This window comes from Lontra canadensis, unplaced genomic scaffold (genome assembly GCF_010015895.1).
Source record: "Lontra canadensis isolate GAN:19392208 unplaced genomic scaffold, GSC_riverotter_1.0 scaffold94, whole genome shotgun sequence".
Taxonomy (NCBI): Eukaryota; Metazoa; Chordata; class Mammalia; order Carnivora; family Mustelidae; genus Lontra; species Lontra canadensis.
The window spans coordinates 7,349,232-7,362,572 of NW_022631088.1; the positions used below are offsets into that span (position 1 = coordinate 7,349,232).

General features: G+C 62.5%; 1 protein-coding gene across 1 annotated transcript in view; it reads left to right on the forward strand.

The window, feature by feature from the left end:
- CTSH (cathepsin H) overlaps positions 1-13,047 on the forward strand; it is a 13,490-nt gene extending 443 nt beyond the window's left edge. Inside the window, exons 2-12 of the mRNA XM_032836823.1 lie at positions 3,380-3,411; positions 4,053-4,158; positions 4,602-4,672; positions 5,211-5,315; positions 7,381-7,467; positions 8,153-8,208; positions 9,232-9,313; positions 10,362-10,430; positions 11,274-11,380; positions 12,240-12,365; positions 12,963-13,047. Coding sequence (XP_032692714.1) covers positions 3,380-3,411; positions 4,053-4,158; positions 4,602-4,672; positions 5,211-5,315; positions 7,381-7,467; positions 8,153-8,208; positions 9,232-9,313; positions 10,362-10,430; positions 11,274-11,380; positions 12,240-12,365; positions 12,963-13,038 — 917 coding nt within the window. The 3' untranslated portion in view covers positions 13,039-13,047. The remainder of the gene's footprint in view (positions 1-3,379; positions 3,412-4,052; positions 4,159-4,601; positions 4,673-5,210; positions 5,316-7,380; positions 7,468-8,152; positions 8,209-9,231; positions 9,314-10,361; positions 10,431-11,273; positions 11,381-12,239; positions 12,366-12,962) is intronic.
- The last annotated feature ends 294 nt before the right edge of the window (positions 13,048-13,341 follow it).

Below are 13,341 nucleotides of genomic sequence, written 5' to 3' on the forward strand. Positions count from 1 at the left end.
CCGGGGTCCCACCAGCGCAGGAGGCTGCAGGGCCTGGAATGCCAGAGAAGCCCGCAGCCCCCGCTGCGTCCTCGCGCAGCCTGGGGACATAGAGGGCTTTGATGCCCCCTGCCAGGGTGAGTAGGGGCTTTCCAGCCTTTCGGGCAGGTCCCTGGGGATCCCCATGGGCACCGCGAGAGTTTTTCTGTGAAATGGGTTGTCTGGCCTGTTGCAGGAGCCACATCTGTTCTGAGGGCGTTTTCCCAAGTGCCCCTGAGTGAGTTCAGACACCAGGAGTCCCCTGCGAGCCACCTGCACCCTGCCCGGTCCAGGTGTCCCTGCACCCCTTCCCCTGCTGGGGTCTAGGCATCCCCCCCAAGCCTGGAAGCTCTGCCCTGTGGGTCTTCCTCCTTCCCAGCTGCTGCCCACCTTCGGCCCCCACCCGCAGGCTCTGAGCTCACAAGACCACCACCCTACTCACCCTGGGCACCAACGAGGCTTGTCAGAGAACAGCCTGCGGACAGGACGAAGGTCACTGAGGTTCAGAATCCCCTCCCCCCTACTCATTGGTACAAGAAAGGTGCCCAGTCTTGCAGACCTGGGGGGCAGGAGGTGGGCAGCTCCAGGCCGGCCCCAACCTAAGGGAAACCCAGTGCCCAGCTTCACCCCGGGTGTGTCGGCGCCAAAGGCATCCTGACTCCAGAGCAGGGCTCCGGGGAACCTTCTCTGGCTGGGCCATGGTCAGCATTGTCTGCTTTCTGGGCCACGTGGGGTGTGTAGCAGCTCCCCACCTGCGCACTGAGAGCAGCCACAGAGAGTGCAAACCAGGGAGCGAGGCCGTTTCCACTAACCCTGTGTTTGTGGACCCTGATATTTCAAGGCAGGTTGTTCTCTGGTCTCACCAAATGTTCTGTTTTCCTCCATCATTTGAAAGTATAAAGAAACCCATTTTTCAGCTTGCCATTGTTTGCCGACCCTGTTCTCCACGCTGCCCACACAGTCCCCCAGACCAGGCATCCACAAATATCCTCCTTCCAGAAGTTCCCGTGGATCTGAAGTGGCTCTGTCTGAGGCCGGGGCCCTGGGCCACCAGCAGATCCTTCTGGCCCAGCTCAGGAGTATCTCGGCTCTTTCTTCCACTGACCTCCTGTGAATGATAAATAGTCATCTGCTTGTGGCTTTTGAAATATCCAAGAGGTGAAGGCTGGCCGGTTGCCTGAAATCCCGCTGGGTTGAGGTCTGTCCTCCTCTGCAGCCATCGGCCGCGGCAGGGCCCGGTAACCGGGATTGGGGACCCTATGATCTCCGGAGGATCGTACTCTGGGTAGGGCCTTTCTTTCCCAGGGTGAACGGATGCAGCTTGGTTCCCAGGATGGATGTGTGACCCACAAAGGGAAATCAGAGTGCTGAGTGCATGAACTCCAGCCTGGGGAGCAGGGGGGGCCCCCGGAGAAACACAGAGACTCCAAGTGACTGTGGACACAGAGAGGGGATTCGTGTCCGGCCCCTTCACAAACATCCTCTGCTAAACCCTCTCTGTGCCTCTCTTTCCTCCTAAATCTGAGTGCGTGGTTCTAAGCACATCAGAGGCGGCAAGAAAGACAGACAGTGATAGTCTTTGAAACTGTGGTCGGTTCTTCAAGGAAACTGAAAATGAGGGAGAGGACATCCCCGAGGGATCAGCTGATGGGGTTTCAGGGCGTCATGTGCTCGAGGCTTAGGAATTGAGAAACCTTGCTCTAAAAATCGCCTCCCATTCCCGGAAGCAAGAAGTAATTCGGGATCTGCTTATTTAGCAGGATTTCTGAGTCTTTTGACCTGCAAAAAACAAAGACTGGGGTGCCTGGTGGCTCCGTGAAGCGTCTGCCTTCAGCTCAGGTCATGATGGTGAGGTCCTGGGACAGGGCTCCCTGCTCAGCGGGGAGCCTGCTTCTCCCGCTGACCCTCCCCTCCCCCTCACTCATGCGCGCACGCTCGCGTGTGCTCGCTCTCTCTCAAAAAAATCTTAAAAAAAAAAAAAAACAAAGACCAGAATTAATGCTGACCCATTAAAAAAATAGGAAATATTCACCATGAATCTGTACGTCTGTGAAGGTTTAGTCATAAAGTCATGTTGACCTTATTAAAAGATGCATTGTTTTCTTCTTTTAAAGATTTATTTCTTTATTTTAGAAAGAGAGTATGGGGGGGGGACGGGGGAGGGCCAGAGGCAAAGGGCGAGAGAAATTCCCAAGCAGACTCCACACTGAGCACGAGGCTGACCTCGACTCCATGACCCTGACATCGGGACCTGAGCCAGAACGGGGTCAGACGCTCTGCCCACAGAGCGCCCCAGGCCCCAGGGATGCGTTCCTGATACAAGTTTCCTTTTTATGTTTGACCATTACTTTTCATAACGTGGAATACACTGAAATACTTTAATCAGCCGGTGTTCACGACGGTTACTCAATTCAGGACGAATTCATACAATGTTCAGAGATGCGCGACTCGCAGGAAGTAAGAATAATTTCAGTGTCTACTTTTTGCCCCTGTGTTTGTGTGAAAGGGTAGCAGGGCTTCAGGTGTGAACGCGCGCTCCCTGACGTCCGTGTTCCTGACGGTGGGTGTCGGAGCAGGGCCCAGGCTCCCCGGCTGGCTTTAAGAGGAGGATGTGGCCGTCTTATTTTAAAGTGACAGTGTTTAGGGGGCGTGTGCCGGGCTCAGTCAGTACAACATGCGACTCTTAATCTTAGGATCGTGAGTTCAAGCCCCACGGTGGGTGTGAAACCTACTTAAATTTTTTTTTAATTTTTAATTAAAATGACAGTATTTCCGTAAGCTGGAGTACATTCTTTGTGGCCGTTGAAATTGAGCGTGAAGTTTTAGATAAGTCAGACCTACACAAGGGCAGGTAACCAGGGGCCCTTCCACAAGCGGCCGGCCAGCCCACCGCTGCTACCCGTCTCTCTGCTGGGACAGAGGGTCCCGACAGCGGACACCGGGAAGTCTAAGTACTTGTTATCTGTCCCTTGAAGAAGAAATATGCGGACCCTCGGGGGTTAGGTTTTTAAACTGACTTTGTACTGAAATAGATCATACAGAAAACTACACGGTTGTTGAACACACACTTCAGTGAATTTGAACCGTCCGGGTGCCGTCGCGTGAGCAGCAGTAGACGAGGATGCGGGGCATTGGGGGCCCCCCCGGCCTGCTGTCCGCAGTCATCTTCGCTCCCGCTGCCCCCGCGGGATGGCCGGGCCCCCTGCATTCTACACCAGATGACACCGTTTTCAGTGCCTTCTGAGTCACCCCGTTTCCTGAAATGCAAATCGGCTCCAAGGTGCCTGCTTGGCGGAAGGTCCCATTTCGTGGCCAGGGGCCCCGGCCTCATTTCGTTCTTCTTTTCTCTTTCTTTTCACAGAGAAAGTTCACTTTAAGTCGTGGATGGCGCAGGTCAGTGCTCCGCTTCCTCCTGATGGTTTTCATACCCCGTTGCACACTGTCGGACCCGACAGGGCTGGATCGGAGGTGGGGGGGAAGGCTTTTCCCACCGCACGGCCCTAGGGCTTTGGGGACCGGGACTTGGCCCGAGCAGGCAGGGTCCGGTTAGGTCGGCGCCCTCCGGACCGTTGTCCCTGGTGATGAAGCCGGCCAGCAGCCTTCCCGGCCTGGGATCCGTGTCCATACTTTGTATTCAGGGACACCGCATGCTGGCGCGGAATTAGCTGGAGGACACGTGTGCACATGCTTTCGCGAAAGGGGGTTTCGCCGGAGAGCGGAGCCGCACCCCGACGCGGCCTGCACTTGGCATATGTCTCTCCACCAGGGGCTGTGGGACCGCCGGGCAACCACGGGCACCTGCGTGCGTGGTGTCGTGGTGTTGGCTGCCCACGGGTCCCCGGAGGCAGGCGTGGGCTTTGTAACCGCCTGACTTCTGCAGCCGAGACCCTCCACCGTGTCCTGCGTCCTGACGCGGCTTGGGCTCCAGAACCGGGCCGGAAGGAGCACCTCCGACCCTCCTCTTAGAGAACGCACTGTCTCCCGGTGAGCTGGACCTTGCTTCCGCGACTTACCGCTGCTGTGTTCTGTTTTAGCACCAAAAGAAATACAGCTCAGAGGAGCACCAGCACAGGCTGCAGACCTTTGTCGGCAACTGGAGGAGGATAAGGGCCCACAACGCTGGGAACCACACGTTTAAAAGTACCGTGGGTTTGCCCTTCCTCCGGGCTCCTCGCGGCGGCGTCTCAGAGCTGGAAGGACACCAGCCGTGACTGCGGGCGCGCCAGGGACTTAGGGTGGAGGGACGGTCAGAGCCCCGGCCCGAGGCCGGCCTGAGCTGACCTTGGCTCTGGCCCCGCTGCTCTCCTCTGAGGCTCAGTGTAGCTGGTAGGGCTCTGGGCGGTGGCGGAGTTCACAGGACACCCTGGACGAGCCCCGCCGTGTGTACTTCTGAAGCCCAGAGAGCCCTGGCCTTGGCACACTCGTTAAATTCCGTGTAAGACCTGTGAGGGGCCAGGGGCCGCAGCCGGAAGTAGGACACAGGTCGGCCTGGGGGTTCTTGGTTTTCCCTGTTTCTTCAGGATGGCCCCACTGAGCGCCTCTTTTCCTCTTCCGTTTTTTTTGTTTTTCCTTCTCTTTTTCAGTGGGGCTGAACCAGTTTTCAGACCTGAGCTTCGCGGAAATAAAAAGCAAGTACCTTTGGGCGGAGCCTCAGGTAGGTGTCATTCCCTGCGAGCAAATCTGGCTCTTTCCACTCGGACCTTTGGGACAAGTTCAGAGTCTGCCCGGCTTCAGGGGGTCCCGGGTTCTTGGGGGGCCAGAGGCGGCTACCCGCGGTTCCTCAGTCCACGCCCCTGGCCTCAGCCACGGGTGCCCCAAACTTAGGGTGGCTGGAGAAAATACAGATGCACAATTAAAACAATTTCCGAAACAGAAGTGAATTTCAGGTGAACGACAGGTAGCCTTTTAGGGTAAATCCACCGTAAACACCGTGCGGGGAGCAGTCCTGCTACAGTCACTCGCCGTTTGTGTGAAGTTAAAATCGAGCCGGTGAATGTATTCTGACTTGTCAAATCTGGCTCCCGGCCCTCAGCCCCAAGCGGGGCTCCCAGAGCGTCTGACCCGGCAGGTGGGGGCTCAGTGGTTCTTAGAGCCGCGGGCTCTCCGATGCTCTCGTGATGGCCCCGTTTTAGTTGCACGCTTTTCCGTCAGAACGGTTTTCATTCCCCTGAAATTGTATTTGGTCTTTCCAGAACTGCTCCGCCACCAGAGGTAACTACCTTCGGGGGAGGGGTCCCTACCCGCCCTCCGTGGACTGGAGGAAGAAAGGAAAGTTCGTGTCGCCAGTGAAAAATCAGGTAAGGGCAGCCACCCTGGTCCTTCCCCGTAAAATAGCCACGTTCGCAGACCACACAGCCGGAGGCGAAGCCCGGAAGACCCCAACTGCCTTCCCTCGTCATCCCTCCGCCTGCTGCTGCCTCAGCAAGGTGGGAGGTTTTAGCCCCATGCTCTGGGGGAAGAGACACCCCCCTTATTGGACTACAGCTCACCTGCACCCCCGTGCTCGCCGTTCCCTCTGGCCCCCGGTCTCAGCGTCACCCGAAACGTCCTCCTCCCTGTGCCCATCAGAGATGGGGCCCCAGGCCCCTCCCAGTGGCTTCCCTCCGGATGGCGCCCGGTGTTCAGTGAGCAGAGACGCCCACCGTTGAGATGCGCTATGGCCGCAGGGAGCAGCGTGTGTCCCGTGTTCTGCACCCACAGACTGCAGACCAAGCAGCTGGCTCTGCTCTGGGTCTCAGTGCCCCCAGCTGCCCCCTGCCCACTGTGTCCCTCCCCTAGAAGGCAGAGGGCAGTGGCCTTCTCCAGAACACCGCCATCCTCTCACCCCCAGAAAATGCGAGGTGAAGGTTAACCCTCCTGGAAACACTGGCCTTCCCACTGAAAGTCTCCCCGAGAAGTGTGTTCTCCTTGACCTTCAGGCCGGGGCACAGTGTCCTATCCTCCCAGGCTTGGGGTTTCCTGGAGCCCGCGAGAGAGCTGGACGCTTACACCAGCACCGGAGCCACAGTGCATGTCCCCTCCCAGCATCAGGGGCAGGACAGAGCCGCCCTCTCCCCCGTTACCCAGCCATAGTTTTTAGACCATTTAAGAATTTCAGGACAGTTTTTTGGGGTTTTCTGTTTAAGATTTTATTTATTTGGGAGAGAGGGAGAATCCCAAGCAGACTTCTGCTGAGTGGGGAGCCTGACCGGGGCTCGATCTCACAACCCTGAGATCATGACCTGAGCTGAAATCAGGAGTCAGCCACTTAACTGACCAAGCCCCCCAGTGCCCCAGGGATCCCGCAACACTTTAAAGCAGTGGGTTTTCAGTGAGGAAGCCTGAGCCTGCTCACTGCTGGGCAGGGAGGCAGGGATGTCCGTCAGGAATGTTCCCAGGGGCACCTGGGGGGCAGGGGCTGGACAGAGGCCCGTGGCGCATCTCGCCGTGGCCACCCTGCAGGTGCACACAGAGCATCGGGATCCCATGTCAGCCTGGCAGGACCTCGGGGACTTCTCATGTCACGGGAGCAAAGGAGGGTGAGGGGTGGCCCAGCGTCCAGGAGACAGGACACAGGGGACTCCGGCGGGGGGCTCTGCTCCCGGTCCAGTGCCAGGCACTTGGCCCACTCTGCCTCCTTCGGCCGGGCCGGGCCCATGGCTTCATCGCTCCGAGACCCTGGCACAGGCTTGTCCCCCTGCTGACGAAGAGGCCAGGAGGGAGGCCAGCAGGCTGAGAACACTGACCTCCTGAGGGCAGGGGAGGGCGGTGGTGACGGGATTCAGGAGGCAGAACGGAGCGGGGAGAAGAGACGATGAGTGGGCAGGACCGCATCTGGGCCTCGAATGGCCCTGGGAGGCAGGCACGCGGCCCTGTTTTCCAGATGATAGAGCAGAAGGTGGGAGGCGGGAGGGGACCCCCTGGCTTGCACAGCTGGCACGTGGCAGAGCAGTGACAGGAGCCGGGCAGGTGGGCTCCGGCGCCCCACCCTCACGTCCAGAGCCTGGCCCTGGACGGTGGCAGGAGGAGGGCGGGCCCGGCAGAGGCAGGTGTCGGGCTTGAGGAGGTGCGGGTGGGATGAGGTTGGTGCAGGGGCGGTGGCAGAGATGGCTCTGGAAACAGGACTCGATGAGTGAGTCCTTCCAAGAAACCTTGGGGAGAAGAGGAGCCAACATAACGTTCAGACCCAGAAGGAAAGCCGGCAGCCCCCAGGACGGGCGCTGGGCTTGGGACGGGGTGGGCGCTGGTGAAGCAGATCACCTCAGCCATAACACGGAGGGCCCTGGCCGCACAGGCCCACGTGTGGACAGGAGCCTGGGGCTCTCCCGGGCCTGCGTCTTGGTGTCCCCACGACCAACCCAACCCTTACCCTGGCCTCTCTAGGGCGGCTGTGGCAGCTGCTGGACGTTCTCCACCACAGGGGCCCTAGAGTCCGCCATCGCCATCCAGACTGGGAAGCTGCTGTCTCTGGTAAGCAGTCTGGCACTGGGGTCACCTGCCGCGCTCGCTGCTCTGCCCCCACACCTGACAGGGCCGGGTGGGCCCTCGGGCTCCTTCAGGGCTTCAGGCAGGGATGCCGTTTCAGCAGACATCAGGCGCCCCTGCCTCGTGGCTGCTCGGCCTGTGAAACGGAGCGCATGCTTTCCTGCAAACAGACGAGGCTGTTGAGGGGGCAGCCCAGGGCTCGCTTCGGAGGGGTCAAGCAGGTCCATGTTGGGCCCCTGGGGCCTTGAGAGAGCAGAGCCCGGCAGTCAGGCCTCTAGGAGCTGTGCCCTGCCCCCTCTGCCCTGTGAGAGGGGCTGGGGCTTGTGTGTCCAGCTGCTGACCCCAGAGCAAGGGAAGGTGGTGGGTGAGGGCCTTGAGGCGAGGCAGAGCAGGGTCTCCCGCTGGGCCTGTCTGCTGCCACCCCCCCCGGCCTCCCCGGGCACGAGAGCCTCCCCCCCGTGCCCCACAACTGGCAGCACTCGACACGGAGGCCGGCCGAGCCCTCACCGCCACTGAGCCCCTCCCGCCACACGACGGCTGTGGAGTCGTCCTCGGGGCCCTGACCTCTGGGCGTCTTGATGCAGTGCCGTCGGGGCCGGGCGCGTGCCTGCAGGGATGGCTCAGCGCCTGGTGCCCGAGCCCCCGCTCACGGCCCCCGTGCGCCCCGCAGGCGGAGCAGCAGCTGGTGGACTGTGCCCAGGACTTCAACAATCACGGTTGCCAAGGGTGCGTCCCGACTGGGGGTGGCCAGAGCCCCGCTCCTGCCCACAGATCGGCCCCGTCCGGTCCAGCCACGGACCCGCCCCACCGCGACCCCGCCCTGCTGCCCCAAAGCGGTCCCCTCACCTGCCTGGGGTCCCACAGCCAGAATGGGGCCAAGCTGTGTTCCCCAACTCGACCCTCCCCCCACGGTGTCCCCCCCACCACCGTGCAGGCGGCCTCGTCCGCCCCCAGGGCCCGCGGCCAGATCCACACGCAGGTGTCTGGCTGGCCTTCCCGCTCGTGGGGAGCTCTAAGCTAGCCCGGCCCGGGCTGTGAGGGACCTTTCTGTCGGGGTGGTGACGTGTTCCTGCCTGAAGGCCTGTCTTCACTGCACCTGCTTTCCTGGCCCGTTCCTAAAACGGTTGCGGGGATTTCCCTGCTCGCGTGGCTGGAGTCTGAGGCTGTATCCTGGCCCACGCACACACCCGGCCCACCCCTCCCGGACTCAGCCCCTCGGCCCCCGTGGCCCAGTCCGGGGAAGGGGCGCCCCGGCTCCATGAGCACCTGCTGCGTAGCTGGGCCCTGGGGATGCGGCAGCCAGCTGGGCGCAAGGACCGGACATGCTGGCTGGCCACAGAGACCGGAAACCGCGTGCCCTGGGTCACGGTGCTGGGTGCTGGGTGCTGGGAGCCAGCGCGGGAGTCCGGGGTGCCAGAAGCTGTGGCCGGACAGCCATGCGCGGATTCTGGCTTCCGCTGAGTGGCCCTGGGCAAGTTGTTCAGCCTTTTTGAGCCCCAAGAAATGACAGCATCGGCCCCGCAGGGTGGACGTGAGGGGTCGGCAGTCTTGTCTGTCGAGCGCCTGCTGGTCGGGGCCCAGTGGGGGCTCAGTGGTGGTGAATCCCCGTTGCTGGGCGGGTCCATGCGGCCATCCAGAAACTCCAGTGTCTCTCGCAGGTCTGTGGGGTGCGGCCCCGGTCAAGGCCTCCAGCCCCTGCAGCCGCCACGACTGGGGCCAGCATGGGGGGCGTGTCTGTGCTTCTTGCAGGGGCCTCCCCAGCCAGGCCTTCGAGTACATCCGCTACAACAAGGGCATCATGGGGGAAGACAGCTACCCCTACAAGGGCCAGGTAATCCCGGACAGCTGCGGCTTCACAGCCTCGGCCTGCGGGGATGCCCCGCCCCGTCTTGCTCGTCCCCGTGAGCTGCAGCGCGGCCCCTCCCACCAGAACCATCCCCTCATTCACTCTTCGTCTCCTTGGCTCGCTGGAGCACACCCCTCACCAGCCCTGCGGCCTCCCATCCGCCTGCGGCTCCCGTTCTCCCAGGTGCCCTCCTGCCATGTGCACCGAGGGACCAGCGTCCACTGCCCTCCCCACCCATCAGCACTGCCCGTGCGGTCACTCTCACGCTGACCACGCCTTCCAGCACCTGCACCCTCTCTGTCCCAGGCGTGTTATCACCTCACCCCGGCCTGTCCACGGCCCTGTCTCTCCCCCCAAAATCCATGGTTCCACCAGCATTTCCCCTTGCTAATGAGCCCCACCGGCCCCCACAGAACCTGCTGGCCACAGTCTGGGGTGGTCCAGAACCTCCCTTGAGTTCTGCCCGTCAGCCATCAGAGACCCCACACCTTCTTCAACCCGTCCGTGACCCTGCCTCCTTCATCCCGCTCTCCCGGGGCCACCACTTGGTCTCCCGGACCTTGTTCTGACCACTCACCTGCCTTGTGCCGCGCCCCCATAAATCCTGGGCTCCAGCCCAGCTGCTGGCTCACTCACAGACACCAGGTCATGCCTCTCGCCATCCCCACCTTCTCTCATGTCTCGGGAGCACATCCTCTTGCCCCCGTGTACCTGCTCTGCACCTGCCTTGTGTCTGCGCACATCTGCACCCCGAGACTAGTGCTCCCTTCCCCCACCAGGCAGGCTCCCGCCCACCTGCGGTTCTCACCAGGTACCCCAGGCTCTGCGAGCCCCCCTCCACGGGAGCCAGAGCCAGGCCATGTCGCCCCTGTGAGCGCCTTGAGAGCAAGGATGACTCTGACTCCCTTTGAGTGACCCCATCTCCTGGCCCCGCACTCAGCGCTTTGGCTCTGCCGACATCACCAGACGGCACGGGGTAGGCCCGAGGTCTCAGGCCGGGGCCAAGCCTCCCTGACTTGTGCTCCCCGAACAGGACAGTGACTGCAAGTTCCAGCCCAGCAAGGCCATCGCTTTCGTGAAGGATGTGGCCAACATCACCATCGTGAGTAACGCGCCTTCCCTGCGACGGGTCATGTGCTCCCGCGAGGAGCCCGGCGTCCACTGCTGTCGGATGGCCAGTAGGCGCGGCAGCGCGGCCTGTCCCAGCGGCAGGTCACGGGCCTGGAAGGTCTTGGACGATTGTGGCATCCCGAGGCAGCAGGTGGGAGGGACAGAGTGCAGGGCAAGCACCAGGCACTCGGGCTCAGACCTGGGTCTGGGCAGGGCTCCGGTCAGGTCCGTTTTCTCCCTTGTGAAATGCAAGCAGCAGGGCCCGCCCCGCGGGGGAGGGTGTGAACACGTGTGTGATGTCAGCGTGTGTGGAAGAGACTGGATGCAAACTCATCGCGTGTGAACGCACACGGTTACGCTGCTAACGAACAGCCCCGAGTGTGGCGTTCACAGCTCCTGCGTGACGGGGCGGTCAGCAAGCGCAGCTGCACTCCACGAGGATGGCTTCCGTCTAGGACGCCGCCAGGGGGACAGATTGGTCGATTTTGCTGACTCTGTGGGGGCAGGGATGTTGGGGGCAGGGCGGGGGGACCACAGGGGGCTCTGTGGGGGCAGGGGTGTCTCTGGGAAGAGAGGGCCTGCAGACCGGCACGGCAGGGGGAGGTCACAGGGGAGCCAGGTTTCGGAGGAGGGACCCGTAGCCACATAAGGAACCCAGAGGAGCCTGTCCACTCCACACCGCCCCGCACCTGCTGTGAGGAGGGGGCGGCTGCCCGGTGGACACAGCCCTCTCTCCCTTCCTTCTGGGCGCCCATCTCTGCCTCAGGGCAAAGGGCCGTTCTTGGGGGCGGGGGCAGCGGTGGCGGGGAGAGTGGTGACGGGGCTGTGCCCGCAGAATGATGAGGAGGCCATGGTGGAGGCCGTGGCCCTGTACAACCCCGTGAGCTTTGCCTTCGAGGTCACCAGCGACTTTATGATGTACAGGAAAGGCGTCTACTCCAGGTGAGCTGGGGTCCCTATGGCGACCCTGGGCTGGGCAGGGCTGGCCCCCAACACCGCTCGTGTTGACCCCACAGCCGCCTGGCCAGGCGAGGAGGGCAGGAGGACCCAGCCTGCAGGGTCGCGGCCACCTCCGTTGAAAGGAGCAGGTGGGAGGGCGGGAGGACGGAGGAGCCGCTCCTGCGGTCAGGGCTGGGGACTTTCCCACCCCGATTCTGGAATGGGCTTGCCTCACCCTCGCCCCGGGGCACTCGCCTGTCCTGCATCATGAGTGTAGCCCCCGAGTCCCAGGCCTCTCCCGCAGAGGGTCCTCCCCGCCCCCGTGCTGCCCGAGACCCGCCACTCAGAAGTGTGCGCTCACCCATGTGTCCTCGGGCCATCCCCGCCAGTCTGTCCTCCACGCCGAGCTCTCTGGCCTTGCTGGCCTCTGCCTCGCCCGCGTCCCCCGCGCCCCAGGGTCCAGAGTCAGCTGGGTGGGGGACCCTGGCGATTGGGGCCTTCTTTCTCCGAGCCCATTTCCCAGGGAAACAGCCCCCACCCCCGATGGTTCGCCGCCACCACACTGAGGGGCCCTCCAAGGGACCCCCATTCCTGCTGGGCTGACCCCCTCCTGGGGGCGCCTCAGCCCTCGGTCACCGCCCCACATGGGTGGCCTCCACCAGGCCACTCCCCACCAGACGCAGCTTCCGGAGGACAGGGTCTGGCACCTCAGGCTCCCCACCTTCCATGCCCCCAGGCCCCGCGCTGGGACTCAGCGCCTCAGAGCCTGGCGTGGGGGACGGGGACCTCTGGGGGAGGGGCCGGGTCATCCGGCTGCAGCCTCCTTCCTGTGTCTCCCACCTCTTCTATTCCCCATTCCCAGCACTTCCTGTCATAAAACTCCGGATAAAGTAAACCACGCAGTCCTGGCTGTTGGGTACGGAGAGCAAAACGGGATACCCTACTGGATTGTGAAGAACTCTTGGGGTCCCCAGTGGGGGATGAACGGGTAAGCAGCTTCTGGGCCCCGCGCTCAGGGAGGGGCATCATCGCTCGGGTCTGGGAGCCTGGGGGTCTTCTCCCGCTTAGGCACATGGCATCTGAGCCGGGGTTCAGCTGGGCCCCCCATGGAGCCCTGGGGGAGGAACCCAAGGCTGAACCCCACACCTGAGACACTGCCGTGCCCGCCTCTCCTGTCCTGCGCCCCACATCCCAACGATACCGTGTCAGGAACGGGGTCCGTTGTCCCAGAAGGGTCAGTGGACGGGACGGTAGCGGCTCAGCCCGGAGCCAGCCCTGCGGCACGGAGCGGGCAGCTGGGAGGGCAGGGCAGCCGAGATCAGGCCATGTGCTTCCCGCGGACCCCGGGGCCAGGGGCTGGAACGGGGAACCCTGGTGCACACCCACCCTCAAGGGGCTCCATCGCGTGGGGCTGAGAGGGAGCCCCGGTAAATTGTGGGGACAGTGGAAGTGCACACAGTATGGCAGCCAGAGGGAGGGGAGGGAAAGCTGTTTCCTGGCCCTCAGCCCTGAAGTCAGGTTGCGGGGCAGCAGAGGACAGCGGGGAGGGAGCCCGGCCAGGCCCCAGCTTGCTCTGCCTGCCCAGGTACTTCCTCATCGAGCGCGGGAAGAACATGTGCGGCCTGGCAGCCTGCGCCTCCTACCCCATCCCCCTGGTGTGAGCGGCGCGGGCGGGGACCACAGTGGAAGTCCTGCCACGAAGGAAGGCGGGCCCTCGCCCCCATCCCGGGCCAGAGGCCGTGAGGAAATGAGGAAGAGGAGTCATCCCCTGTCCCCCAGCAACAAGCCTCCCCACGGCTTCCGACGGGAAGGTGGCCGCCAGCTGTGCCTTAAACGTCCCTGTAACTCACTCGAACTCACATGGCCGAGAATATTCCTGATTTCCCACAGGGGCCGCTTCTCCTGAGTGGAGAGCGCCCACGGCCATCGTTTCTGTGATCTTTATCCAATAAACACGTGGTGAA